Below are 23,530 nucleotides of genomic sequence, written 5' to 3' on the forward strand. Positions count from 1 at the left end.
TTCATTTTCATTCAGAGAATGTACGCCCCACCTGACCTCCTATATCTCCTTGTTATCGCCAGTAGAAAGTACACTCCATATGGGCAGGGGTGGGGTCTGTCTTGTTCACTGCTGTTACCCAGCACCTTGGACAGTGCTGGTACAAAGCAGGGGCTCACTAGTATTTATAGAAAGAATAAACAAGCCCGACGGCAGCAAAGTAGGAAAAAACGCAGGAAGACTGGAACGGCAGATGCCTGTGTGTTTTGGGGCCGGGGTGGGCAGTGGCTGCTGCCTCCATCTTCACTAGACTTCAGATTCAGAAAAATGGATGAGATGAGGGTGAATGACAAGTCGCTGATGAACAAAACTGGTATGTCAAGGAGGTTCCCCCCACCTAACCCTAACCCACCACAAAAAAACAAACAAAAAAAACCCTGGCAAAAAGACTGGCAGATCCTCAAACAAACACTGAGTTATCATCTGACCCAGTAATCTACTCCTAGGTATGTGCCCAAAGAAATGAAAGCATATGATCACACTAAAACTTGTACTTGAGTGTTCCCAGCAGCATTATTCAGAATAGCCAAATAATGGAAACAACCCAAGTGCCCATCAACAGAGGAATGGATAAATAAAATGTTGTCTGTCCACACAATTGAGTATCATTCATCCATAAAAAGGAATGAAGTGCTGACATATGCTATAACATAGATGAACATTAAAAGCATCATGCTGGGCTTCCCTGGTGGCACAGTGGTTGAGAGTCCACCTGCCGATGCAGGGGACACGGGTTCGTGCCCTGGTCCGGGAAGATCCCACATGCCATGGAGTGGCTGGGCCCATGAGCCATGGCCGCTGAGCCTGCGCATCCGGAGCCTGTGCTCTGCTACGGGAGAGGCCGCAACAGTGAGAGGCCCGTGTACCGCAAAAAAAAAAAAGCATCATGCTAAGGGAAAGAAGCCAGACACTAAAGTCCATATATGATACGACCACACTTGTATGAAGTGTTCAGAATAGGAAATCTATAAAGACAGAAAGTAGAGAGTGGTGGTGGCTTAGGGCTGGGGCAGGGTGGTAAGGAGTTAGGGCATTAATAGCTAAAGGGTATGAGGTTTCTTTTGGAGGGCACGAAAGTGTTCTCAAATGGACTGTGCTTGCATAGATCTGTGAATACCAGAAACCACTGATGCTTTAAGTGGGTGAATTGTACAGTCGGTGAATTATATCTCAATGAAGCTGTTTAGGAAAAGAAAACCAGGGCTATCCACTGGCAATGTGGTCCCCAAATGGTGACAGATGAAAGAAAAAAGGAGAGAGGACAAAAAGGAGAGTGGGGTGACAACCAGCCTCTGACACTAGGCTGCTTGAGGGTCCCACATTTCCCTCCTACCTGCCTTCCAGACGGGCCTCCAGGGGGACACCTGTGATGGTGTTTCATCTGTGAGGGTTGAGATAGAGATGCTTACCCAAATGTACCTATAGCGTAGAGCAAAGCCGGGCAGAGATTTACAAGGCTGGGATCCCGGGCCCCGCTGAGCCTTCCAAGGTAGTATTTGGGGTGGGGTTGTCTGTAACTCTTTTCACTGTTTCTAAAACCCAAAGACACTTATACTGTTTCTCAAGATAGAACCACACAGGTCAATACAATCCTCAGTGTATTTAGCTGAAATTGTATCCACTCAAAAGGCTCATGCTGATGACACTCATCAGAGGTTTAGATCGGCAGGGAAATCATTAAAAAACAACAGTGGGTACCGCAAAAACAAACAAACAAACAAAAAACAAACAACAGTGAGGAAAGAGATGGTTACTTAATAAATGCATATAAACAGATATTAATTATCAAGACACAAGGCTCATGGGAGAAAAGTAAGCAAGATCTGTGGGTAGAGAAAAATCTGAGATTAAATGAGGGGCTGAAAATAAGGGCACCAAAAAATGAAGTTTCAGAGCGCAGGATCTTGATGTAAATTTGCAAAATGCAAGGAACTGGATTGAAAATGTAACCTCATGCATGTGCTTTTTATAATTATGAAGTTGTACTTCAAAAGAAGCCTAATATTCACAAATGAACTTATCTACAAAACAGAAATAGACTCACAGACATAGAGGTCAGACTTGTGGTTGCCAAGGGCGAGAAGAGGAGGGAAAGGGATGGACTGGGAGTTTAGGGTTAACAGATGCAAACTATGACATTTAGAATGGATAAACAACAAGGTTCTACTGTAGAGCACAGGGAACTAGATCCAATCTCTTGGGATAAACCGTAGTGAAAAAGAATATTAAACAAAGAATGTATATGTGTGTATAGCTGAGTCACTTTTCTATACAGTAGAGACTGGCACAACATTGTCAATCAACTATATTTCAACTTACAAAATTTCAAAAATAAAAAAGAAGTCTAATATTAAGTTAAAACATGAAATTACTGATATTCAACCATGTTGACCCACAAAAAGAACCATTTTATTATGCTTCTCTTGCGAGTGTAACAATGTGTTGTTTTCTTGGTAGCACGAACGACATGCAGCCCAACTGCATGCACAAGCAATTTGGGCCATAGTAATAGTGGTGGTGGATGTATGATTAAATCCTTACAGACTCCTCAAGAGCAATTTAATCCCCGTGTTACACATGAGGAATTAGTTGGAAGAGAAAGAATGGGGATTCCCACCCAAGAATCTGTGGCTCCAACGCCCATGTTATCACCACTACACCTGTGTCTCTGGACAGCCCACAAGGCCAAGGGGATTGCTCCCAGACTGACCGCGCTAAAACCAGCACCCATGGTCGCCATGGGAAGGGTCTTCCCCAGCCAAGTACAGACCCCAAGGGTGCATGTCCCACGTCTGCCCCCTGAGGGCAAGTCTGTGCATCGCGTCTTGTCCTTCCTAGATTCCAAGAACTTAGGGGCTTAGCGAAACGAAGAGAAGGTGGCAAACTAAGTCAGCTTCCTATTCTCTGAAATGCCAGTGTTCACCACTGTCACCGCTACAGCAGTTAAGAAGCAAATGGAGTTCCCTCGGGGATGGCCTTTTATTCATCGCCACACACTTCACTGGCTTCAGATCAACAAAACAAACTTCACCTTTGCAAGAAATGCTCGTATTTCCGTCGGTACGCAAAGCCGGCCCGTCTCACCCGCAGGTGCTCCATCAGCCCCAGGTACTTGATCTGATGCCTTATGAGGAAGACATCGAACTTGCCTTTGGAAACACAGAAGGAAGAGTGACGGTGAAGGACCCTGTGGCTCTGTTTCAACCAAGGCAGACCAGAGGCTGCAAGCTGACGATATGTGGGCTGGGTCTGGCCACGAGGCATGTTTTGTTAGGTCCTAATTGTGTTTCTCTTAATGGGGGAATTTTACAGGAAAGTCTGAATTTCTGGTTTCTCTTGAAAATCCATGAGATCTGGCCATTCTGGGCCTAGAGCCCCACACGGCAACAAATGGCCCTAAGGAAGGAGGACTGCCCCTTTAGACAGGGTGTGCCCTCTCCAGCTGGCCACAGTCCCCTCCGCTCCCTATTGCATTACAGCTGGTCTGCTTCACTCATTCGCTCTTCCTGCCTGGATTCTATAAGCCTTTGACTGTACAGCTTTGTTATGAGACCATGGCACAAGCTTAGAAAATACCCAAGTCATAGACCATTTTGGAAGATTCTTCACTGGCTGGAGAGAAGCAGTGTTGCTTCCCCTCACCTCTGAGGTCTGCTTGGCTCAGCTGTGTTAGTCCTGAAACTGGCCACGCTCTGAGCAAAGCTCACACAGGACCACGAAAGGAACCCTCCTCCTTATTCATTTGCCTTCTATTATTTAATACAGAGAACAAGCAGCAAGCCTGTGGTGGTTTTTAGGACTTTCCCCACCGTCGTCTTGGTTTTCCACCCAGCCTCATTTCCCTGAGCTCAGTGTTCTGAACAATTCACAACTCACTGGGTTCTTTACTCTCGTTGGGCTTGATGCAACGGATGTACGAAGGTTCCTTAGAGATGAGAATTTCCAGAAGGCTGCTCAGACTGTTTTTAAACTGAGTCCCCACCTGCAGGGAGAGACAGAATGAGCTAAACAGACACTGTTGCTCCCCATTTATACAGAGAAGACTGGTTAAATCACAAGACTGGCCCTTTAGACCCAAACACTCGACAGACTGCTCTGCTTGTTACCTGTCACAAACTGTTTTGTCCATTAAGAGAAGGCTTTGAATGTCCTGGCCTGAGAAGCCCAAGCTCAGTCTGGTCAAGTGGAGGCTGGACAAGCATCTTTCCAGGATGCTTCCCTCACTTGGCGAATACAAAGTGAGCACCTCGTAGGAGCCAGCATTGCCGCTGAGCCAGTCACCCTCCACCACCTTCCTGTTTCCTTGTTACCAAGCTTCCTCTATGACACTCGCACTACTGTAATTTCTTTCTTTATTTGATGATACGGTAAGTCCCCTACATATGAACAAATTCCATTCCGAGAGCACATTAAGTCCAATTTGTTCATAAGTCCAACAAAGTTAGCCTAGGTACTGAACTAACACAATTGGCTATGTAGTACCCTACTGTAATAGGTTTATAATACTTTTCACACAATAGTGAATTAAAAACAAACACAAAAAATAAGAAAACATTTTAAATCTTACAGTATAGCACTTTGAAAAGTACAGTAGTCCAGTACAACAGCTGGCACACAGGGGCTGGCATGGAGTGAACAGGCAAGAAGAGTTACTGACTGGAGGAGGGAGAGGAGGTGGGAGATGGTAGAGCTGAAGGACCGTCAGCAATGGGAGATGGAGGGCAAGCTGCAATTTCACTCATGCCTGACGTTGCTGGCACGCACGTCTGCATCTTTGCAAGTTCGCAACTTGAAGGTTTGTGTGTAGGGGACTTACTGTATCTTCCTATACCATCTCCCACTAGACTGTAAACCCCACGAGGGCAGGAACACTGTCTGTTCCGTTATTGGTAGATACCCCTGTGCCCAGCACAGTGCCTGACACACAGTAGGAGCTCAATGAATGTCTGCAAATGAACACACTGGTTCTAACCTTGGAAAATATACATTTAGTAGAACATTTAGAGAGTGATGCTTCCAAACAAAGGAGAGGACAGCTTAAAAAGCATAGGTGACTAAAGTACTTGCACCCTCTGGGTGATTTTTGCTACCTTTCCAATTTTGCACAGGTATTTCCCCCTGCCACTCACTGTTGGTGGCCTTCTCCGGTTTTCTAACTCAGCCACCCGGAAGCATTCCTTCAGGATTCTGTTTTTGGACCTGCACAGCACCTGTAGGTAAAGAGAAATGAGTACCACATTTGCTGCTTCAGAAATCATTAAGGGGTCTTCAGGAAAGTTCACATAAGTGTGCACAGTGGACCAGAGCCATCTGCCTTGGGAGCACTTGAAGAAGAGGGGAAAAAACACAATCATAGGGGCTTCCCTGGTGGCGCAGTGGTTGAGAGTCCGCCTGCCGATGCAGGGGACACGGGTTCGTGCCCCGGTCCGGGAAGATCCCACATGCCGTGGAGTGGCTGGGCCCGTGAGCCATGGCCGCTGAGCCTGTGCGTCCGGAGCCTGTGCTCCGCAACGGGAGAGGCCACAACAGTGAGAGGCCCGCGTACCACAAAAAAAAAAAAACAAAAAATCCACAATCATAGGGACTTCCCTGGTGGTACAGTGATTAAGAATCCACCTGCCAATGCAGGGGACACGGGTTCGAGGCCTGGTCCAGGAAGATCCCACATGCCGCGGAGCAACTAAGCCAGTGCGCCACAACTACTGAGCCCACGTGCCATGACTACTGAAGCCTGTGTGCTTAGAGCCCGTGCTCTGCAACAAGAGAAGCCACTGCAATGAGAAGCCCGTGCACCGCAACGAAGACGCAACGCAGCCAAAAAAAATTAATTAATTTAAAAAAACCCCACACAATCATATGTAGAAGAAAATGTTCAAATACCGACCGTCCCCGACTTACGATGGTTTGACTTTACAGTGGTGTGAAAGTGATGAACATTCAACAGAAATCATACTTTGAATTTTGGTTTTTGATCTTTTCCCGGGCTTACAACACTCTCATGATGCTGGGCAGCCCAGCAAGCCACGGCTCCCAGTCAGCCATGCGATCACGAGAGTGAACCGCCAATATACTCAAAACCGTTCTGTTTTTCACTTTCAGTACAGTATTCAATCAATAACATGAGATATTCAATAACTTATTATAGAATAGGCTTTGTATTAGGCGATTTGGCCCAACTGTAGGCTAATGTAACCATTCTGAGCACCTTTAAGATGGGCTAAGCTATGATGTTCAGTAGTTAGGTGTAGTCAATGCATTTTCAACTTATGATATTTTCAATATATGATGGGTTTATCAAGATGTAACCCATGTAAGCTGAGGAAGATCTGTACTATATCCAGTGCTCTGTCTACTTGGTGAGGCCATCTGATTCTTTTTCCTTGGACATGATGAAGCAATAATTATCTCCAGTCCAGCTAGGCTGCTACAGAACAAACCAGCTCTTTAAGAATGATCTCCAAGATATGGTGTTAAGTGAAAAATAGCAAGATGCAGGACCACATGCATAGTGTGTATGAAGAGAAAAGAAAAAGGGGGAGAGACACACACACACACACACACACACACACACACACACACACACACACACACACGTCATGGTCTGTACCATCCCTGGGAGGATACACAATAAACTGGTTAGAACAGCTAGCTGTCAGGAGAGGGACTTGGTGACATGGGTCCAAGGACATCAGCTTTGGTATGTCTGATTTTTCCTTCTGTGCATATCTTTTCAAACATTTTAATTTGACACACACAAAAAATTTTTTTCCTTATAGCCATACGATGGAGGATGATTCAGCCTTAAAAAGGAAGGAAATTCTGACACATGCAACAACATGGATGAAGCTTGATAACATGATGCTAAGTGAAACAAGCCAGATACAAAAGACAAATACTGTGTAATTTCACTTATATAAGTACCTAGAGTAGCCAAATTCATATAGAAGGTAGAATAGTGGTTGCCAAGGGCTGGAGGGGAGGGGGAATAAGGGAGTTAGTGGTTAATGGGTACAGAGTTCCAGTTTTGCAAGATGAAAAGAGTTCTGGAGGTGGACTGCACAACAATGGGAATGTACTTAACACAACTGAACTGTGCACTTAAAAATGACCGACACAGTAAGTTTCATATTATGCATGTGTATTTTGCCACAGTTAAAATTTAGAAAAGAATTTTTGTAAACTCACCCCAATTTTAAGCTCACAGTGGCATGAGAGAGTAATTTGCAGATAGGAAATTTTAAAAATTAGAAAGCACCCATCTCAGAAAGTACAAGGAACTTCAGCCCTGGTGGAAAAAGTGGGAGATTTAGAGATTCCTCCTGTGGGAAGCACCCTCCATGGATGGGTTTGTGAAGGGGATGGGTAATGCCCATAGAGGGGAAAGCCACAAGGGGAATACTGTCTCCCATTTGTCCAACAGGACCTTCCACTCCAAGAGGAAGGCATCAACAGACCCACTTCACCGACGGGGAAATCTGCCATGAGAGCCCCCCGCAGCTGGGATAGGGTCAGGCTGAGACTCAGACCCAGAGAGCACCCGCCTGGAGCAAACATCCAAAGTTAGGAATCGCTTATCCATCCTGAATCCCAGAGGTTGGGACAAGTGGTCCTAAAGTGGTAGAGAAAAATAGGGAAGGGCAGAAAACACTCCTGAGATGAACTGTTTGCATGTTCTCTCTGAAAATGTCTCTCTAGGTTTACTTAAGCTTTTTATAAACCAAGCTCATTAAATACGATCCAATTTTTAAAAAACAGTTAACTATTTTAATACAAAATAAAGGCTTAAAAAAACCCAAGGTTTCTCTGATCAGTGAGGCATATGAAAAGAGATGGAACTTCATTGGAAGCCCCAGGGGCATAACCTGGTTCCAGCCCCACCTTGAGATATGATCTTGAACAAGTCATGATCTCTCTGGGTCTCAGTTTCTTCATCCTTGGATTGTGTCACCCCAGTGTATTCCCACTGCTCCGAGACAAGATCTCTACTCCTCCCTTGGGGACCTCATCCCGCTGAGCTCTCAGCTCCCTCTAACACTGCCCCTCACTGAACACATGCTGAGTTCACCTGGGCCTCGGGGCCTTTGCACATGCTGGTCCCTCTACCTGGAGTAGCCTCTGATCTTTCCAAGGCCAAGATCCTTCTCGTTCAGGTTTCAGTTCAAAGTCACCTCAACGAGGGTGTTTTCTCTGACCACTTAAACTAAATTTAAAATGTCCGTCTCAATCATAGTTCTGTATTTTCTTCATAGCACTTCTCACTGATGGATAACTTAATTGTGTATGTATTTATTCTCAGCCACTCCTCCCTCCCTCCCCACCCTGCCCCCACCCCCCGATGAAAAGCCTCCTTGAGAACGAGGACTGTCTTGTTCACCACTGAGACCCCAGAGCTAGCACCATGCCTGGCACACAGGAGGGACACCACACACATATGAATGGGTTTGTTGAGTCAAGTGTTCATGCAGATGATCTTAAACGTCTGTTCCGGCCATGACATGCTGGAGTTCTAATTTAATGCATGGAAGAGAAAAATCCAGGAGGCCAAATCTACCCCAAAGTCAGTATCACAGGTGATATCTCATAACCATCAGAAATACATATACTTATGTTTCAGACTTACCTCTTTCAGATGTCTGTAGAGGAGATCATTGTTTTTTTCCAAGAATCCTGTAAAACATTGAATAAGAAATCCCTGAATCAATGTTTTTGACTAAAAATACAATTCCGTCCCAACTGATTGTAAAGGGAAATTCTAAAAATAATCTTTTAGGATTAGAGTTTCTCAGCCTTGGCAATACTGACATTTGGGGCTGGATCATTCTTTGTTTTGGGGGCTGTCCTGTGTATTGTGGATGTTTAGAAGCAGCCCTGGCCTCTACCCACTAGATGCCAGATCTCTAGACACTGCTAGATGTCCCTGGGGGATAACTCCATCCTTGGTCAAGAACCAAGTCCTCAGAACTGACCTATAGCTCACATGCTACACGCTAAACCCCGAAGAGCTATCACATGAATGTAGAGTCTTTACACTGAGTATTGTACACGTGCCCTAGTAAAGAACTACACATACAATGAATGACATTGAAACAATGGAAGGGAGCTGATTTCCAAGGGCAGCCAGGTGAGACTATGTAGATGGATGAGAAAATCACCCCCACCACTGACAAAAATCAAGCACAAGCACTTGGACTAGTGGTACCCAATGGCATCAAAGGAAGACACATTATTTCCAATTTTAAAACTTGGCTTATCAATGCTCACTTAAAACCTAGCCAGTTAGTAATTAAATTAGTAACTAGATGGCATTGTAAAGTCAAAACCAGCTAAAGATGACATGCATCAGGGAAAAAAAAAAGATGCATCAGCAATGTCTAAGATACAACCTTTTTAGATGACAATTTGGACTTATCAAAACTAACATTTTTATTGCGGTAAAACATACATAAAATTTACCATTTAAACTATCTTTAAGTGTATAGTTCAGTGGCATTAAGTGAATTCATACTGTTGTGCAACCATCCATCCATCTCCAGAACACTTTTCTTTTCCCCCAACTGAAAATTTGTACTGGTTAAACACTAATTCCCCATTCCTCCTCCCTGAAGCCCCTGATAACCCCTACTCTACTTTCTGTCTTTATGAATTTGACTACGTACCTCACGTAAGTGGAATGGATTTGTCCTTTCGTGTTTGGCTTATTTCACTTAGCATAATGTTTTCAAGGTTCATCCATGTTGTAGCAGGTGCCAGAATTTCTTACCTTTTTAAGCCTGAATAATGTTCCATTGAAAGGATAGAATACATTTTGTTTATCCGTTCATCCATCGATGGACACTTGAGTTGCTTCCACCTTTAGGCTCTTGTGAATAATGCTCCTATGTACATGGGTGTACAAATATCTGTTCGTGTTCCTGCTTTCAGTTCTTTTGGATATATGCCCAGAAGTGGTCAAAAGGAACTTTTGATCGAATCTTTTTTTTTTTTTATAAATTTGTTTTATTTATTTATTTTTGGCTGCGTTGGGTCTTCGTTGTTGCACACAGGCTTTCTCTAGTTGCAGCAAGTGGGAGCTGCTCTTCGTTGCGGTGGGCTGCCTTCTTATTGCTTCTCTTGTTGCGGAGCACGGGCTCTTGTCGCCCGGGCTTCAGTAGTTGTGGCACATGGGCTCAGCAGTTATGGCTCACGGGCTCTAGAGCGCAGGCTCAGCAGTTGTGGCGCACGGGCTTAGTTGCTCCGCGGCACGTGGGATCTTCCCGGACCAGGGCTTGAACCCGGGTCCTCTGAGTTGGAAGACAGGTTCTTAACAACTGCACCACCAGGGAAGTCCCATGATGGAATCTTTAACTTAGCAATGCCACTTCTGGGAATTTATCCTAGGTATATAATGTGCACAAATTGGCTAAGTGGGAATAGTTAAAAATGTCAAACACACCAGCGTTTACAAGAGACAAAGCTGGAAACAACCAGAGGCCATCAAACAGATGACAGGACACAGCCCCACAGGGATTACCTGTAGCTTTTCGGAAGAAATGCAGAGGAATGTTTGTTGCTATGGAGAGCAAATGCAGGTCCGGAGGCAAGAGGCCTGGGTGTGTGACCTTGGTCAAGTTATTTAACTTCTCTGAGTTCAGTGCCTCATAGATTAAAAGGGGGCTAATAAGGCTACCCACCTCACAGGGTGGTTCTGTAAGGTCTAAACGAGCAACAGAGGTAAAGCATTCGGGACAGTGCATGGCCCATAGTGAGAGCTCAGTGAATATTAGCTGGAGTCCAAATGATTGCCAATATCCATTAAATGAAAAATGCAAAAAGAGATAACACAAAATAACAATCTGTGTTATTTAGATGTGTGTGTGTGTGTGTGTGCACACGTGCACGTCCCCACGTGTGTAAGTATATGCATAAGACATTTGTATTTTCCAGTTGGTTCTTGTATTTACCTCAGGGAGAGACTAAGAATAAAAGGGGTTTTTAGTTTTCCTTTTGTACTTTTCTGTACTGTCAGAAATTTCTAGCCTCGCATGTGTATTACTTTATTCTTTAAACAAAAATCAATAAGTTATATACATAGAGAGATTTGTCCTATTTAAAAAGTTTTTTCTTTTTTATACCACTCTGTACTTAAGGGAAAAAACCTAACACACAGTATTTTACTTTTTAAAGAGTTTTTAGCAAAATAAACTTATTTAGAAGTAAAAATTATCTAGAACCTAAAGCAGAAGTGACAAAAGAAAGTGTTTGAAAAATGCTTTGAAAAAAATGTTCACAGTAGCATTATTTATAATAGCGAAAAAGAGGAAACAACCCAAATACCCATCAACTGATGAAGGGATAAACAAAATGCGGTGTAACCATGCAATGGAATATTATTTGGCAATTAAACAGGAATGACAACGTGGATGAACCCTGAAAACATTATACATTATATAAGTGAAAGAAGCCAGACACAGAAGTCCACATGTTGTGTGATTCCATTTCTATGAAATGTCCAGAATAGGCAAATCTACAGAGACAGAAAGTAGACTGGTTTGTTGCCTAGGGCTGGGGGAGAGGGGCTGGGGGAAAATGGGGAGTGACTGCTAATGAGTAAAGGGGCTCTTCTTGGGGTGATGGGGAAATGTTCTAAAACAGAATGTGGCGATAATTGCACAATTGCAGAGTGAATATATTAAAAACTGTTGAACTGTACACTTTAAACGGGTGAAATAGATGCTATGTGAACTATCACAATAAAGTGATTATATATAAAAGTAAAAACTTTTAAAATAGGGGCTTCCCTGGTGGCGCAGTGGTTGAGAGTCCACCTGCAGATGCAGGGGACACGGGTTCGTGCCCCGGTCCGGGAAGATCCCACATGCCGCGGAGCGGCTGGGCCCGTGAGCCATGGCCGCTGAGCCTGTGCGCCCGGAGCCTGTGCTCCGCAACGGGAGAGGCCACAACAGTGAGAAGCCCAAAAATACTTTTTAAATGGCGTGTTTGCACGCGGGGCTAGGGGACATTTGAGACAGATGTGCAGCATTTTTTCAGTGGACTCGAGGGCACCTGCATGGCTGTGACCTGTAACCTGTGCCCCACAGACACTCACCCTTGGTGCAGTATGTGACCTCTCCCGCATAGTGGAAGAGCCGGAACTCCATCCAGCCAATCCTCTTTCTGCCCTTTGGACCTGCCAGCTTCCGGCTGCAGCAAGACAGAAATAGACACGAACTGAAACTTTCTACTTCACTGCCACAAAATGCACCAACATATAAAGCAAAAGAGTTGTTTAGGATTGTGACAATCAGCTGAAGGCCGGCACTGAAAGCTAACCGCAAAGGGCAGCTCCCAGGAAACCTCGCCTCCGATTTCTTCTGGCTACAGACCAAGGTCTCTCTAAAATTAGATCCTTCCTTCTCATAAGCACCGAGGAATGGAAAAAAAAAAAATACACGAGTCACAGAAACACATTTATTTGTACAATGAAATAACTTCCATTTTTCTAGGCGATGCCTAAAAGTCAGTTTTACGACTTTACATTTTTATGATGCTGAGAGACTAAAATACTGATGAAACATTGTTTTTCAGATCCTGGTGATTCATAATCTTTTATAAATATTTTGAAATGTATATACATATATATTACGTACACACGTATCCCAAGTGCACAGCTCAATAAATTTTTGCAAACTGAATTCTTCTGTGTGACTCGCATCAGATCAAGAGACAGAACATTACTAGTCCCTGAGAACCCCCAACCTTGAGCCCTCTCCAGGTACAACCTGACAGCTAACAGAAGAGGTTGTTTTTACCTGGTTTAATATTTCATAGAAATGGAACCATATAGTATGTACTCTTCTGTGTCTGATTTCTCTTGATTACACGCTTTTGTGATTTACCTACATCACTGCATGTATTATAGATTGTTCATTCTCATGGCCGTATGTTATCCCATTTGTGAAGATGTTACAATTTATTTTCCTATTCTTGATTCATATACTTATCCAGTTCCACTTATTTATCCTTTCAATAGTCTATAAGGGGTTTGATGAAGCCACAACAATTTACTGAATCTTCGCTATGGTCAGAAATTACACTAGGTGATTTATGTAGTCATTTACAACGCTATATGGTAGGTATATTAATTATCCCATCTTGTAGAAGGGGAAACTCAAACTCAGGAGTATTGCTTGCTCAAAGTCACGTGTCTAATAAGTGGCTGAACTGGGATTCATAACCAGCTCCCTACGACTCCAGAGCACATGCCCTTAAATTCTCTCCTCCTTGTCTAAAAGACTATGTTAAATTTCTAGTTGATTTTCTGGGGTGCTGTAAATGCTCTATGTCTTCATCTGTGGGATGGTGATGTGGGTACACACAAATATCATAATTCATCTGGTTGTACAATTCAGATCTACATACACCACTGCATGAATTTTATACCTGAATTAAGAAGAGACATTTCATGCATGTGGACATGTCCAAAAAGAAATGATGATGAATAAAGACACAAAATCTTAAAAAAAAAATTCTACTTGGAATTCACATCAGCTTGACCCCTACCAACAAAAGTTGTGCAGTTGGCGTACCATCATGATATTTCTAGGAATGAAGAATTATCTATACTCTTGGAGAGAACTGTCCATATATCCAAGACAATGGAGATACAGTTGACCCTTGAACAACATGGGGTTTAGGGGCACCGACCTCCACGCAGTCAAAACTTTGCATATAACTCATAGCTGGCCTTCCGTATCCATGGATTCAACCAACAGGGGATGGGATCACGTAGTACTGTAAGTATTTACTATTGAAAGAAAAAAACCCATGTATAAGTGGCCCCACGCCGTTAAAACTCGTGTTGTTCAAAGGTCGACTCTACATGACCGTCCCCCATGCAACAGCCTCTCAATGAGACACCTACGTTTGGAAGTGTGCGTGCTTGCCCACTTTCTCTTCCAATCTCTCCAGGAAACTCAAGTCTGTAGCAGGACCAGGACGAATACATTCTTCATCCTACAAAACAGAAACGGAAGTCTCTGTTCATGGCACCACCCTCCGTCAATTCCAAGTTTAAATGCTTCCACCAGCTGGGTCAAAATGTAGTGGATTGAAATATATCATCTCACACAAGTTTGGGTGAACATTTCTGGGGGAGGAAGGGTAATCCATCACACGTGCTCAGCTTCTCAAATCTGATCAGGGAACCTTGGAACCAGAGAGACTGGAAATTTTCATGAAAAGTCAACTCTCCCACCTGTCTGTCGCCTATGGCCAAAGTCTTCCCAGGGACACTTCGCAGCTTTCATAACCAGCTGAAACACTCAACTTCATTGTCTCTTAACCACTCGTAACCAGCTGGCCAAGAACATACCCTCTTTTACTAGGAGCAAAGCCCTCAGGGAAAGCGAGCCGTAAAACTAGTTGAGTCTAACCTTTCCTATTTCACAAGCTATGTCTATTTCCTGTTTTGGGTCCTCAACAGTGATAACATTTAATTGACCATCTTAAAAAAATGAATCAGCCCTGTAGCTTTTATTAAAACAACAAAAAAGCTGGGTTCATGTTGGAGAAACAATTCTTACAAAGCAACATTTCTATGCTTTCTGATTCCATCTATGGCAAACCACATAGAAACAAGTACTTATTACTAAGGTATTTTAAAATACTAGTCTAGCAATCTGCAGGCACATTGAACGCACATGTACTAGCTTACGTCAGTCTGTGCTTCCTGGACGTCCACGCAGCTTACCCCCACCTTCAGGTCTTTGCTCAAATGTCACCTTCTCAGAGAATCCTTCCTAGACCATCTTACCTAAAATTGAACCTCCCTCCCCAGCACATCTAATCTTTCCTGCTTTTTTCTCCATTGCACAATCTGTGCATTTTGCCCATTCACCTGTTTGTTGTTAGTCTCTCCATGCTAGAATTTAAAGCCTCTGAGTGCAGCTGTTTTGACCTGTTTCGTCCACTGCCATGTCCCAAATCACAAGGCAGAATCCTGGCACAAAGTAAGCATTCAATAGGTATTTGTTGAACGGATAGAGTCTGAATGCTTGCCATGCACCAGGTATAATTCTAAGCCCTCTGCATGTATTATTTCACTTAATTTGTCCATACAGCTCCTCTCTGAGGTAAGTGCTGTTATCACTGGACCCACTGAAAGGTGATGAAACTGGAGCTCAGAGAGGTTAAGACACCTACCTAAGCTTACACAGCTAATAAGCAGTAGGGCTGGGATTTGAATCGAGATGGTGCCCATGTTCCTGGCATTTACAGTCACCACCCATCAATGTCCCTGCTGTGCTTCAGAATCGTGGGTTCACACAGCAGTTAGTTGTCGGGGAGGCAGGAAGAGGAAGGGGACCAGTAATTCTCATTAACAGGGAGGCAAACTGTAGTACAGATGATCCTGAATGGAAGGCAAGGCAGGGAAGTCATTTCTCACTGGCCTTCAGCATTTGTTAGAGACATTGATGTTTGAAGTGGAACAATCGTGGATTCGAGGACCCTAATGTTCTCAGAAGTCACAATAGTTCAAAACAAGGTCACAGGCCCACCTCACAGAGCCTCAACTCAGGATCCATGGATATTCTTTATAAAGCCTTCCTTTAAGTCTTCTGGCTCCCTGCTCAGTGCTAAGCGTGAAAGCAGCCTCTCCCCCAAGTGCCTAAACCAGGTCCCCAGTTCCCTGGCTCATCCTGCCATGTCTATCGAAGAGAGACACACATGCTTTCATGATAAAAGGTCTTTCCTTGTGATCTCCTGATGGGCTATAATTTAGGTCTGTGAATCTGAACAAGAGGGGGAAGCTCAGCCTAAAGCCTGGAGCAAAAACTCAGCAAAAAAGTTCAACTTGCATCCTTCAATAATCCAGTGGATTTCACTCTTAACCCTTTGTAAGCCTGGGGAAAAGATCTTCCGGGTATTGTAAATACCACTGAATGGGCCCCAAGTCAATGTTAATTTTCTCACCAGAATGGAAATGATTCCTTTGTGTCTCTCTTCTACCAAGTCACAGATGATCTTGTTGTTGAAATACTGAATTGGCTCCCACTAAAATGACAAAGAGGAAAAAAATTCTCCAAGTAGGATTAAGATGAACATCAAGTATAATTCTTTTAAATTGATTTTCCAACTGTTTTTCCCAAATCTGATTTTTATCTCTAACATTTCAAAAAGAATACTTGCTGAATATCAAAATAACTTCCCATGAAATAAGCAGAGAAGGAGCGAAAAATAATCCTTAGTACTAATCCGGAAAAATCTCCAATGAAATAATATTTCTCAAGTAAATGTCTTTTGCTAGGTTAAGAAATCAAATGAGGAGAAAACATCGAAACATTTACCTCTATACCTTCCATTTCATATTCTGCCTGTTCCGCTTTTAGGGTTCTCTCAATTAATAGTTGCTGGAGTTTCTCATTGCAGTAATTTATACAGAACTGTTCAAAACTAGAGGTGCAAAAGATTTAAGTAACTAAAGCTACGTGAGTAGACCAAGTTTTAAAAAATTGCTTTTACTTATTTTTAAGGATGCTTTTCCATACAGAAAAACCAAAGCCCTTATTAAACAAATAATTTACTAAATAGATCAGAAGAGTCAAGCTAAAAGACATTTGCATTTTTTATAGTTATTCCGGTTCTAGAAAAGTCTATTAGGTAGGGGCTATGCAAATCTGGAGAATTTCTAGAAATAGGAAAATGAATTCCAATAACATCAGAGATGCCATAAACCAGACTCAGACCTTAAAGAAAAACAAAGAACCAGTGGGTAACAATGAACTCACCACAACGAACTCACCCATTCTTGTCAAAGACTTCAAACCCATAGATATCCAGCAATCCAATCACAGTTTTCCCAGTGAAATCCTAGTCAAAGTAACACACACCATTAATCGTTAAGGTTGTTTACTTTGTGACCCTCAAAACCTGGTAGCTGTCCCCGAATCTGGGACTTGCCTATAAATCTCATGCCTTCTCTCTCCGGCAATGGCTCACAGAAGAACCTTAGGGTAGAAATAATTTTCCCAGCCTGCCTCTTCCTGCCTGCTGCCTCCCCAGATCCCATCCCAGCTTCCTTATCCATCACCGGAGCAGTGAAACCTTCATCTTCTGATTCACTTCCTTGCTTCAGCCCTCTTCAGCCTCCCAATCCCACATTCAATCCAAAAAAAAAAAAAGAAGAAAGAGATAGAGAAAGAGGGAGAGAAAAGAAGAGAAAGAGAGGGGAAAAAAAAAGAAAACAAGGAAGGAAGGGAGAGAGGGAGGGAAGGAAGGGAGAGAGGGAGGGAAGGAAAGAAGGAAGCTATAAACAGCAGGAAGGAGATGTTTATCCAGGAGAGAAGGCAGATACTTTAGATATCATTTTCAACAGAGGACCAAGTGTTGTCCAGCAAGGATGGCTATTTAAAGAGAGCATGCCTTTCTTTTTTTTTATTAAGGGACACAATTTAACATTGTATATGATGTACTGAGTCAATGTATCGAAACCTGTCCTTTGCATGCTTCCTCCCGTGAGTCTCACCACATCTATGTACCCCGTTGCTCTCATATCATTTCCTTAATTTCCAGCTTTGAGTTAACTCCCTTTTTAATTTAAATAACTCCACTTAAAAAGGAAACATGCCCATGGAGTAAATTCGAAGGAGTCAGCCTGTTTTTTCTTATACACATTAAAATATACTGTTAAAAGGAAAAGCTTCTGTGTATACTTAAAGCCACCTGGCATACTTGAAATGCTGTGTGTCCCACACTTGGGGACACACAGCCAAGATCATTCAGCATGCATTTTTGTGAGCCTACTGTGAGCTAGACACTGGAAATGTAGATGTGAAAAGACACCATCCCTGCCCACCAGGAGCGTACAGTCAATTCTCACAAATTCTTTAGAGTAAAGATGCTGGTTATAAAACATTACCATGTTAGTGAGCACATTACCCAATGTGTGTGGACCGACCTTGTTCACTAAGGAGGAATTGATTTTGTTGACCAGCCAAGTAAATGTTCGTCCGTAAACGGCCTTTGCCATTGCATCTCTAGCGTAGGCAGAGAGTTCTAGCGTCAATGGACATATCACCTGAGAAGAACGACAGGTACATCTTTACAGAGGTTAAAATAATTAAAAGCCCTCCTGAGTGTTCAACCTAGGCTTTAAAGACGACTAGGGAAAGGTGTTTGCTGGGGAAAGATGCCCCTCCCGCCTGTGCTGTTTATGCTATTTCTTGAGTGCCAGGCACTGTGCTGATATATAGCCATGACTAAGACAAACAGTTCCAGCCTTTGTGGGCTCACATTTGGCAGGGGGACATTCAACAAGTCACACAAAGAAGCATGATGTTGCTCTCAAGCTGAGAGTGACAAGTGCTATAAGGAGATACATATGGTGCTTTAGGGTAGGGGTGGGATGAGCAGGGAAAGGACTTTGAAGAAATGATCTCTGGGAACTGAAGGATAAGGCTGGGTTAACTACAAGAAGCATAGGGAAAAGTGTTCCAGCAGAGGGAACAGCATATGCAAAGACTGTGGAGGGAAGGCAGGGCGAGTGTGAGGCACAGAGAGCTTGTGATGGTGGGATGTTGGGGGATGGGGAAGTTAAGGCAGGAGATGCTGCCAGAAGCTGGACCACACAGGACCTGGTGGGCAGGATTCAGGAGTCTGGCCTCCCCTAGGGCCACCATCCTGCAGGCAGCAGTGGTGGGAAGGGCAGGTACATTTCCATCTAGAGCCATTTTTACCTCCTCCGTTTTGGCTTCAATCTTTCTATGGGTGAGAGCTTCCAGAAGGACCCATGGTTGGACCCCTAGGAGCTGAATAAATGGAAATCAAAATGCCATTCAGTAACCCAACTTTACTCACTAATAAAGAGTTTCCAGGTCCAGGTGTACCTGCCCTACTAATTGTGCTTTAATGCAAAACAGATCATATTTGGTCTTTCAACCAACTGGCTTTTACCCACTCCCTCATCTAGCCCCATGCTCTTTAAACCTCCTAACCAGTGTCAGGTGGGAGAACACGATGTGAGCCATTTGGGACATGGGCATCCGGCTGCCTCACTCCCCTCCCCCGCCTCTCCATCTCTGAGAGTGTCTGCTCCCCCCGCACCGGGGCTCTCCCAAATTGGACCATCACCTTGGCAATCCATTTGATCTCGTGGGTGTCTGGTATGGAGGCACAGCCTTGCTGGTTCGCTTCAAAACAGATGTTCCCCAGGTGTAGGACACTGGCAATAATTCCAAAGAGATTCTAGGAATGTGGGAAGTGGTGAGGAGGACAGGGAGAGAAGACGGTGGCCGCCTAATTGATAAATGTCATCAGGGGAGATACCCGAGGGAGAACTCCCCGCCCCTGAATTCCAGCCTGGAGCTCACAGAACGAATGGAGTCTCCTTCCCCAGATATTAAGGGAAGCCGGGAAACAGCCTCTGCGGAGGGCAGGATGATGCCTCACTCATCTCCAGCACAAGACACTGCTATTTTGATATCACCCTGTGCCTCCCCACCAATCTAATGTTCAAATGTCATGATCCCAGATATATGTGTGTATATATATGTGTGTGTATTTATATATATATATACACATATGTGTATATATACATATACACATATGTGTATATATACATACATATATATATATTTTAAAATTATACCTGGTCCTTGAAAGATCAATAGTTTAACAACCCACCCCCCCCACCCAGAAAACAAGGACAAAAAGATGTAAAAACAAACTGTTTATAAATCCTACAATTTGGTCCAGTTTGTTCCAATATAGAAGCATAAATAAATGATATTCCTAGCACTCTAGGGGATTAAATATTTGAGATTGGGTTTAAGGGGAAGAGGAAACATGACCACCTGCTGGCACCCAACACTGGGAAAATTCAGCGCTGCTGGATAAAATGCAGAATGCCCAGTTAACATTTGAATTTCAAGTAAGCAATGACTAATTTTTTTTTCTTTTTTTTTATTGGAGTAAAATTGCTTTACAATGTTGTGTTAGTTTCTGCTGTACAATGAAATGAATCAGCTATATGTATACATATATCCCCTCCCTCTTGAACCTCCCTCCCCCCACCATCCCCCACCCATCTAGGTCGTGGCAGAGCACCGAGCTGAGCTCCCTGTGCTATACAGCAGGTTCCCACGAGCTATCTATTTTACACATGGTAGTGTATTTATGAGCAATGACTAATTTTTAGTATGAAGTTTGTCCCATGCAATGTTGGGACATACTTCTACTAAGAAATTAGTCAGCGTTTATCTGAAATTCAAATGTACCTAAGTGTCCTATGTTTTTACCTGCTGAATCTGGCAAGCCTACTGTGTAATCACCAAGAAACCAGGATGGTTTCCTCAATCCCAGACCTGACTACTGGCATCTCTGCCCTCGGCGGGCTCATACCTCAAGATCATCTTCAGTAAAATCGATGACAGAAAAGGCATTGGAAACAGTTTTCCAGTCGTTCTTGTCATTAATAGACGACTCTTTGGCACAGTGGCCCTGTTGACACAGAATTGGGTCGCTTAACAGCATTTTTATAAGGACAGTTAGGTTTATAAACACCTACTCCTAATCAAAATGATTTTCTCTACAAGTACGAAAAAGCTAGTTCTATAATGTTCTGAGCCGTGAAAAAAATGGATTTTATTCTGTTTAGCACCTGATGATTTGCCAACTGCTGCTTTTTTCAAATTTTTTTGTAATTTTGTTTAAAAATCTGTCTGGGAAAACTTTCAGAGTTACATATTAGTGGTATATCTTTAGTGTGTGTGTGTATGTGTGTGTGTGTGTGTGTTTTATCTTTAGTGTGGTTTGTGTGTGTGTGTGTGTGCGGTACGCGGGCCTCTCACTGTTGTGGCCTCTCCCGTTGCGGAGCACAGGCTCCGGACGCGCAGGCTCAGCGGCCATGGCTCACGGGCCCAGCCACTCCGCGGCATGTGGGATCTTCCCGGACCGGGGCGCGAACGCGTATCCCCTGCATCGGCAGGCGGACTCTTAACCACTGCGCCACCAGGGAAGCCCCAGTGTGTTTTAAAAAATAGGTTTTCTTGCCATTCTTTGCTGAATAAATTGGAAACACTTGTCTCAATAGATACCTGCTGAAACATACAGGAAAATGACAGCGTTTAAATTCAGAAAACAATCTTGACACACTTAGCAACCAAACATCAGAAACTTCACTGCAGGATTTCCTTCAGGAAATAAAAGGAAATAAAAGTTCGGCATCTAGAGAAACACAGATTCTACAGGAAGTGTAATAAGACTTTTCCCATTAACTCTAGAGGCTGTCTTTTAAACCAGTAACAGACGACCAATATCATAATTTGATAAAGAGAAAACTTTCCAGATGAGGGTTTGTTGTTGTTGTTGTTTTGCTTTTGCAGTGCAGAGTATTCCTAGTTTCCTGATTATCTGCAGATCGGTTACCTTAAAAGAGTTCCTTGTTGCGTGGGGAAAACAAAGGTGTCATACCGTGAAAATATTCACCAGTGAACTGGCCAGTGTTAAATCTGCAACCTCCCAAATATCCCAGCCCACACAACTAGCAACATCTGCTCTTGCCTCTCCAAGGGCAGGGCTAGTCTAAGTCAGTCCTCAGAGGACACCTAGGGGTTTGGAAGCAGTGCAAATATACAAGAAAGCAGTCACAAAGTTTGCCAAAGTTACAGGAGAATATTAAATCGATCAGAATAATACTGGTGAATTGCTTGAGCCATTTCCAAAGCCACTGTGGCACGAGGATCTTGCCAAATTAATCGGGCCAGAAAAAAATCTGCAAGGATAAAGGCATGATACATTCCCAAAGAGAGTAATTTGATAATCGAATGGTTAGGAGAAGCCCTACATAAATGAAGTCCTCTTAAATGGATGAAATCCATCCTTAATGGATGAAGTCCTCAAAGAGTGTAACAAATTGATCCTCTGATCTTGCTATGAAAAGCCAAAGGTGATGCTCCCATACAGCTCTGTTGGAAAAATGAGGTCCTCAAAAAGAAAAATTCAAATTTGATTTATTCTTTGTTCTAAGAATTAGTACAAAGTTTGTTAAGTATAAAATAAGTATAAAATGAGATTATGAGGGCTTCCCTGGTGGCGCAGTGGTTGAGAATCTGCCTGCTAATGCAGGGAACACGGGTTCGAGCCCTGGTCTGGGAAGATCCCACATGCCACGGAGCAACTGGGCCCGTGAGCCACAGCTGCTGAGCCTGCGCGTCTGGAGCCTGTGCTCCGCAACAAGAGAGGCCGCGAGAGTGAGAGGCCCGCGCACCGCGATGAAGAGTGGCCCCCACTTGCCACAACTAGAGAAAGCCCTCGCACAGAAACGAAGACCCAACACAGCCATAAATAAATAAATAAAGCAAACTGTCAACAAGTAAAAATAAAAAAAAATTTTTAAAAATGAGATTATGAGATTCTTTTATCTTCCTGATTTAGCTGCATTTTTCAAAATAAATTTCCATCAAGTCGTCTTTTCCTCCATGATTTACTATGATACGCTGGTCTTCATTTTACAATATGCACTTTACAAGATATGGCTCTCTTTCTTAAATGATGTCCCTGCTTTGTACTCTGCCAGTGACCTCCTTTCAAGCCAGGCCCAGAGAGAAGAGAAAAATCCAAAAACCTTGGGGCAAAAAGGTGCTAGTGACATCAAACACTGAGAGGTGCTATACATCCTGAGCATCCCACACCCTAGTGCTGGTTGCAAAAAAAAATTAGTGCTGGGAAGTTAAATTCTGGAAGCCACTTTATACAACACTACATCCTAGGATTGCTCATAGAAATGGTCTGAACTATTTCTGTAAGGAAGGATGTTCATTCATTTCGCAGAAAACAGTTCTCGGGATGGAAGGCAGGAAGGTGCAAAGAAAGTCTTCTCCAAACTAGTTCTGAAAGCAGAATGAAGCACCATAGGCTGTGGACTCAGACAGTGTGTTTCTATCACACTAGACCAGAAGTTCTCACCGCAGCTGTGCATTAGAATATCCAGGGGATTCACTGAATTACATTTAATCACCAAGGAATGTTTAAAACAACCCTGATGGAAAATATTTCTACAGTGGAAAGATCTGTCATCACCTTAACCTAGTGATCAAATTGGCATCACTAACAGTGAAGCAATGGACAACATGTGTCTGCTGAGATGATGCAGGATGCCTATGCAGAGCATCTATGCAGTGTCCTTACCAAAAATATTTAATCTCAATCTCCTGCTCTAGCATCTTCACACTGTTAATTTTATGAAAAGAAGTTAAGAGTCTGGATTGAAAGAAACATAATAACCGATGCATGATTTTATCTTAGTTGGAAGAAACTGCTATAGATAGTATTTTGAGGACAATGGAAAATTTGACTACGGACTAGTTAGTAGATGATATAAGGAAATTATCGTTAATTTTTAAGGTTCAATATGGTAGCATGGTATAAGAAAATACTCTTATTTTTAGAAGCTACATGCTGAATTATTTGTGATGGAAGTGCCATAAGATCGCAAATTGCTTTAAAATGGTTCAGC

The 23,530-nt window shown here is 43.2% G+C and overlaps 1 protein-coding gene across 1 annotated transcript in view; it reads right to left on the minus strand.

Moving 5' to 3' along the window:
• Window positions 1-23,530, minus strand: part of MYO1H (myosin IH) — a 47,137-nt gene that overhangs the window by 14,298 nt on the left and 9,309 nt on the right. Inside the window, exons 6-18 of the mRNA XM_007448252.1 lie at window positions 20,416-20,514; window positions 19,147-19,260; window positions 18,753-18,824; window positions 17,975-18,094; window positions 16,820-16,887; window positions 16,365-16,470; window positions 15,991-16,071; window positions 13,940-14,031; window positions 12,125-12,219; window positions 8,660-8,706; window positions 5,169-5,249; window positions 3,916-4,021; window positions 3,071-3,188 (exon numbers count right to left, since the gene is read on the minus strand). Of these exons, the coding sequence (XP_007448314.1) occupies window positions 3,071-3,188; window positions 3,916-4,021; window positions 5,169-5,249; window positions 8,660-8,706; window positions 12,125-12,219; window positions 13,940-14,031; window positions 15,991-16,071; window positions 16,365-16,470; window positions 16,820-16,887; window positions 17,975-18,094; window positions 18,753-18,824; window positions 19,147-19,260; window positions 20,416-20,514 (1,199 nt within the window). The remainder of the gene's footprint in view (window positions 1-3,070; window positions 3,189-3,915; window positions 4,022-5,168; window positions 5,250-8,659; window positions 8,707-12,124; window positions 12,220-13,939; window positions 14,032-15,990; window positions 16,072-16,364; window positions 16,471-16,819; window positions 16,888-17,974; window positions 18,095-18,752; window positions 18,825-19,146; window positions 19,261-20,415; window positions 20,515-23,530) is intronic.

The sequence above is a fragment of the Lipotes vexillifer genome, unplaced genomic scaffold, assembly GCF_000442215.2.
Source record: "Lipotes vexillifer unplaced genomic scaffold, Lipotes_vexillifer_v1.1 scaffold236, whole genome shotgun sequence".
NCBI lineage: Eukaryota > Metazoa > Chordata > Mammalia > Artiodactyla > Lipotidae > Lipotes > Lipotes vexillifer.